At 34.4% G+C, this 6,239-nt stretch overlaps 1 protein-coding gene across 1 annotated transcript; it reads left to right on the forward strand.

Moving 5' to 3' along the window:
• Positions 1–203: 203 nt before the first annotated feature.
• LOC141339022 (CD48 antigen-like) lies at positions 204–5,774 on the forward strand. Its single transcript, XM_073844638.1, has 4 exons — positions 204–424; positions 2,415–2,729; positions 2,979–3,281; positions 3,622–5,774. The coding sequence occupies exons 1-4, from the start codon at positions 301–303 to the stop codon at positions 3,873–3,875; spliced, it is 996 nt and encodes a 331-aa protein (XP_073700739.1). The 5' UTR covers positions 204–300; the 3' UTR covers positions 3,876–5,774.
• The last annotated feature ends 465 nt before the right edge of the window (positions 5,775–6,239 follow it).

Genomic DNA, 6,239 nt, shown 5'->3' on the forward strand with positions numbered 1-6,239 from the left:
TGTACAGTATTATGAAGTACCACCCAAAATTCTGAAGATCTTTGTATTCTACAGTGGGTCTGATTTAGTCACAATACTAGATTATTTTTTCTTCTGATGTTTCCTTGAAGTGTCCCATTTATAAAGAAACGAAACGAGCAGGAAGGAGGCTTGTCAGGGCACATTTTAGTGCTTTAGAGTTTACCTGAACAGGCTGGGCGTTGTCCTATTTAAGTTCTGTGTGACAAAAGGAGTTTCTCATTTCCACTCACAAGAGCTGGAGCTGCTGTCTTGAACAGGATAAATGTTATATGAGATCTAATGAATGAATCAGTCTACCACACAATTTTCAGACTGCACAGTTGGTTCAACAGGGGGAATATGAATAGCTCAATGCGTTCAAATCTTGTGTTTCTTTCTTTATCACTACTGATCTTCATAAATGGTAAGATTTTATAGTTTCATCCTTTTCTTGCAACTCATGAACCACATACATTGATCAATCTGTTAGTTTGTGGATTTAAATTAACTTGTTATTTAGGATTTAAAACATGAGCTGAAATGTGTGCAGTTTGCAGAAAGAGAGAAATTTGGTTTCTGCATAATTACAAAGCTGTATGTCACAGATTCTCATATTCACTGTGACACACATCGGGAAACTTTATAACTAATTTATTTGAAAAAAGATACCTAACCAAAAGTGTGTCTTCTGTGCAATGGAAACTTCTGCGGGACTTGACACTGTAAATAAAAGAAAGATCACCGGTGTATGTTGTTAATGTTACCGAGGCTTTGAAGCTGATGTCGAAAATGCAAGGTACTTCCAACCTGAGGTCTAGTGATTTAGCCGCGTTTGATTGCAGTTCTTTGATAAAGTGTTAACTTTTTTCAAAATCGAGTCTGAAGACAATGAAAGAAATAGTGTTTTTAAACTTCCACTTCCAATGCATTTTGTCCGGTCTGCATTTTATCCAGTCTAAATAAACCTAACTGTAACTCGTTCTTATGTTGTACAAAAATAAAATATATATTTGTTAAATGATAATATGCTAATTTGTCTTCATTTTCTCAAAGGTTTCCCAGACTACTGATATCTTTAAACACTTGTTTTCATATCCATAGTTTGTCTTTATCCTATAGTTGAAACATTATATGGGACCAGTGAGGGTAGTAGTTAGTATAATTTGACAGTTATTCCATTTGTGCCCAAAATTTAATGCATATAGTCATGTTAATAGTGTCCTCTGTGCATATGAGCTGCATTTTTTTCCTTCAGGGTTTTTTTTTTTTTTTTTGTATTTGAATGTGTGGCAACTATTTGCCTATGGGCAAATATGTTGTATGCACTCCTTCAATGTCAGGAGGAGAACATTTGACATCTAACTATTAAAATAATAAATAAAATAACAATGCATACAGACAAATTGGCATGGCAAGACATTTGGAATGGGAAGTTATGTCTGTCAACCAAAAAATACGTATTAGTAACATGAAAAGTATGTTTCTTTGGAAGGGTTTGTCTTTGCCATCTTTGCACATAGAATTATTTACAGGCAATAGTTTTACTTAAATGGATAGTTCACCCAAAAATGAAAATTGGATGTTTATCTGCTTACCCCCAAGGCATCCAAGATGTAGGTGACTTTGTTTCTTCAGTACAACACAAACGAAAATGTTTAACTCAAACCGTTGCAGTCTGTCAGTCATATAATGGCAGTCAATGGGCACCAAATCTTTGAGAGTTAAAAAAAAAACCATACACAGACAAAACCAAATTAAATCGATACATTGATGTCTTAAGACACAAAACGATCAGTCTGTGCAAAAAACTGAACAGTATTTATATTATTATTTACCTCTGATTCACCACAGCAGTCTACCGTCTTAAGCGCACTAACAACAGTCGGCGTGCCACGCGTCAACATGATCCGCCTGATCTGTAGATCTGTCTTGCGTATACCTCACTTTTTGTTTACACAGTGCATAGCGGCTACTCGAAATGGTAATTAATTGTGCTTATCCTGATTCTGGCAACCAATTAAAACTCATCCAGGAGAGTTGACTTCTCACAGAATCCTTTGCCAGGGTATGTTGACGCGTCATCCGCCGGCTGTTGTGAACACGCTTAATACATTTGAACATTTGATATAAATACTGTTCAGTTTTTTGCACAGACTGATCGTTTTGTGTCTTAACAACTCAGTGTTTCATCACTAGCTGCAGGGTTTAATTTGGTTTTGATTTGAGTGAAAAGTCTTTGTTTGTGTTCTACTGAAGAAACAAAGTCACCTACATCTTGGATTCTGTGGGAGTAAGCAGATAAACATCAAATTTACGTTTTTGGGTGAACTTTCCCTTTAACTACTCATTACTGTCATGTCATTGTTAATCATGTAATCATACACCTTAAAACTGTTTCTGTTTTTGTTCACAAGGTGTGTTTGGTGTTGAGACAGAAGAGGTGCTGGTGATGGAGGGGAATCCTGTCAAGCTACCCACAGGTGTTGAAAAACAGAAAGATGATATGATAGTATGGTATTATGGACCTGAAAAAACTCTAGTTGCCCAAATCAATGGAAAAGCCAGTAACACCATAATAGGTGATAGGGTTGCTGGCAGAGTGCAGTTGGATAGTCAGACTGGATCTCTCACCATCACAAACATCAGAACCACAGACTCTGGACTTTATAATCTTAAGATCACCAACAACAATAGGGTTTCTTACAAGAGATTCAGAGTTTCAGTCTATGGTGAGTATTTCAATTTCAGTATACAAATATATGAATGAATATATGAAATTACATTTAAAAAAAATTAATCAATCAATCTTATAAAAAGAAACACTAAACAAACATCACTCATCAAACAACCAGAAAAATAAAACTCAACTGAATTTATTGAAAATGACAAGGAACATTATAAGAATACATTAGGTTTTAGTGTTTTGTATCTTCCTGTAGTCTATTATGAAAAAACAATCTTTTCTCTATTGTGTTTAGATCATCTTCCCATTCCCGTCATCATCAGAAACTCTTCACAATGTTCCTCATCATCTGAAAGTTCATCAGTCTCTAAATGTTCACTGTTGTGTTCAGTGGTGAATGTGAGTGATGCGACTCTCTCCTGGTACAAAGGGAACAGTTTAATCTCCAGCATCAGTGCGTCTGATCTCAGCATCAGTCTCTCTTTACCTCTAGAGGTGGAATATCAGGATAAAAACACCTACAGCTGTGTGCTCAACAATCCCATCAGCAACCAGAGCAAACATCTGGACATCAGTCAACTCTGTCTACCATGTGCAGGTACATCAGAGATGATATAAGTGTTAACAAACTGAGCTGTCTCTGTCAGTCATGTATTTAATAAATGTGGATTTAAATCATGCAATAATTTAATTATTGCTTAGAACTGAATGATTGATTAGCATATACACCAAACCCTTGATACAGTAACTGCATGTAGCAGGCTTAATTTAATGACTAAGTACTAATTCTGTGTAATAAAATCACCTTAAAATAAAGTGTAACCACAAGTAATTATCAGCCGGTTCTGATCAGTGACCAGTTGCATCCCTAATAGCTACTGTACTTGTAGGTCCTTAATGTATTTCATGTCAGTTTTTGTTTTTCTGTGTCTTTTTAGGTGTGGACATTGCAACCACACATTCTCCAGTGATTTTGATTCCAGTGCTGGTCTCTGTAGTACTAGTAATAGTACTAGTAGTAGCTGGAGCTGGAGCTGGAGCTGTGATATTCCTCAGGAAACAGAGAGGAGGATATAAAAAAGGCAGGTCTTATTTTAGAAACGAAACATTTTTCCTGACTTACGAATGTCTCCCAATGATTAAAATAAATGAAGACATCATTATGTGTCATTCTGTATTTCAGCCAACTTGATGCAATTTGGATACACCGAAACCAGCAAAGGAGCTCCGATGGCCAAAGAAAACACACATAAAATCCAGGAAGTTTGAAGATGCAAACACAGGGATTCATGGATGCTAGAGTTGTTTTTTCTTTCCTCTCTTCATTGATATCACTTATCTTCAGCAGCCTGAATCATTTACATTTTTCTAATCTCTCATGTCGTCCCATACCTGTATGAGTTTATCTCTTCTGTCGAACACAAAACAAGTCTATACAGTGGAAATTTATACAGTTTAAAGAAGAATGAAAGCCATACAGGTTTGAAATGGCATGAGGATAAATAGATTACATCAGAAAGATAAATAATTTTTTTGGCTGATGTAAGCCTTAACCCTTTAAGGCAATAAGTTATGAATGATGAAGAAAGGCGAAAAAAGAGACAATTTTAGTAACAGAAAACAAGCTAAGCCTGTCTACTAAAGTGGTGAACCCTAAGTTAGCAAAGGGGTGTTTGCCAGGTTGTCATCAGAACCGTAAGTATAATCATAAATAAATAGCTGCTAGGACTAAATAGTTTAAATACAGGGCTTTAATTTTATTGTATTTTATTGTCCAGTAGCAAAGTAATGTTGTAAACCTGCCTTATAGCGAATTCATCAGCTATATGCCGGTCCCAAGCCCGGATTAATGGTGAGGGATAAAGACAACAATGGCAAACAACTCTGTAAAACAATGTTCTGTCAAAAAAATAAATAAATAAAAAACATATATAAGAATCAACTATAATAACACAGATGTTGAAGTTCATCGAAAGTATTCATAAGTGAAAAAATGCTAACTTGTTTCCAGGTTTTAGGTCTCATTCGTACACCACTATAAAGGTTGCAGGCTCTGAGACTTTTTCAGCCAAAATTAGACAAAACTAATTGGATACTAAACTGCCGGCTGTCGATAGTGAATATTAATGTATGGGAGAGTCCCACTGAGTAAAACAGTAAAAAAAAAAAAAAAAAAAAAAAATGGGGAGCAAAAAAACAAATGCTGTCTGACAACAGATTTTTTTGTTGTTGTTGGTGCGTTTGTTTGTTAATTTTCTAGGGGAATTTTCTAATTTGCTGTTTTTTGAAGTGTGATATAGTTGTGAATACAAGTACTGAAATGATTACTGGCATAATGAGTTATGTTTTATAATTTAAAGGCAAGACACTCCAGGTGAAAACATTTATTTATTTTTAAATAAAGTCAATTTTGATTTGGGCCATTTGGCTTTTCATAGCACGTTGTTTCATACAGGTGTAAAGAAAACAACCAAAATACAGTATTTATTTTTTTGCACTTTATATATTTGTGTGTGTAGAATTTAATTACAACACATTTCTGTATGTGATTTTCTTAAAATGATTTTTCCCTCATGCACTGAAAACTGGTTTATATATAAAAACCTGAAATCTAAAATGTCTAAAACAAATGAAACAAGAAATTTAAACCATGTATTTAGCGAATGTTTCTGTTTTGGAAATGTATACAAATTACTGCATATTTAATTAGATAATGCATTATTTGCATATTTCAACATTGCATTTCAATTTTTTAAACAAAAAAGGTCCAAACCTTCTGTAATAGTTGCATATGAGTCCCTCAGTGGTCGTCAGTGTGAAATGGATCTCAAAATCATAAAGTCATCGTTGGAAAGGGTTCAAACACCGAAAAATGCAGAAAAACTACAAGGGACCTAAAAGATTTTTCTGAAAATCAGCAGGCAGTTTTAATGCTTTAAGAAAAACAAGGGACTCATAAACAACTACCACTAAAAAAAAAAAAAAAAAAACTTCAACTGTATGTTACTGAAATATTGAATATAATTATATAAATATATTCGAATAATTGTATTTTATCATGTATTTTAACTAAATAAAATGACAAACTACAGTTGGTGTGTGTTCGCCTTTTTTTGTGAAAAATAAACCTAGCATTTGTGCATCTGTGATTTGTTGTTGAAGCATCATTACGTCTTCAGCATATTAATTTGCACACAGAGTGAAGCCTTGGCACTAGTTGTTTCACAACAGTATATGGATTATATGGATTTTAGAAAATGGCTCGTCGGTTCTTTTTCTGCAAGAACTTTTTTTACAAGCAGAGAAATATTTACCAGTAAGTACATATCATTGTTTCCAACAGAAATTAACATTAGAGACAGTACAATAGTGAGCACTTGTTATTGTTTTCATAAACAGTTATGATTACAGCTCCATATGTTTTGCTTTACAGATGTAATAATCTTGTTCGGTAGCTCAGCCGACATGGAACTGGACTTAATATTTTCAATCAACCATCAACATCTAAACATCTGTTCATCTCAACAAGAACTTGTAGATGTATGACAGAAACAAT

The sequence above is a fragment of the Garra rufa genome, chromosome 7 (assembly GCF_049309525.1).
Source record: "Garra rufa chromosome 7, GarRuf1.0, whole genome shotgun sequence".
In the NCBI taxonomy this organism is placed as follows: Eukaryota; Metazoa; Chordata; class Actinopteri; order Cypriniformes; family Cyprinidae; genus Garra; species Garra rufa.

Coding starts and splice junctions, on each gene's coding strand:
- LOC141339022 (XM_073844638.1), top strand. CDS start 301: ATGAATGAATCAGTCTACCACACAATTTTCAGACTGCACAGTTGGTTC. Junction 2,730..2,978: donor ATTCAGAGTTTCAGTCTATG/GTGAGTATTTCA, acceptor TATTGTGTTTAG/ATCATCTTCCCATTCCCGTC. Junction 3,282..3,621: donor ACTCTGTCTACCATGTGCAG/GTACATCAGAGA, acceptor GTGTCTTTTTAG/GTGTGGACATTGCAACCACA.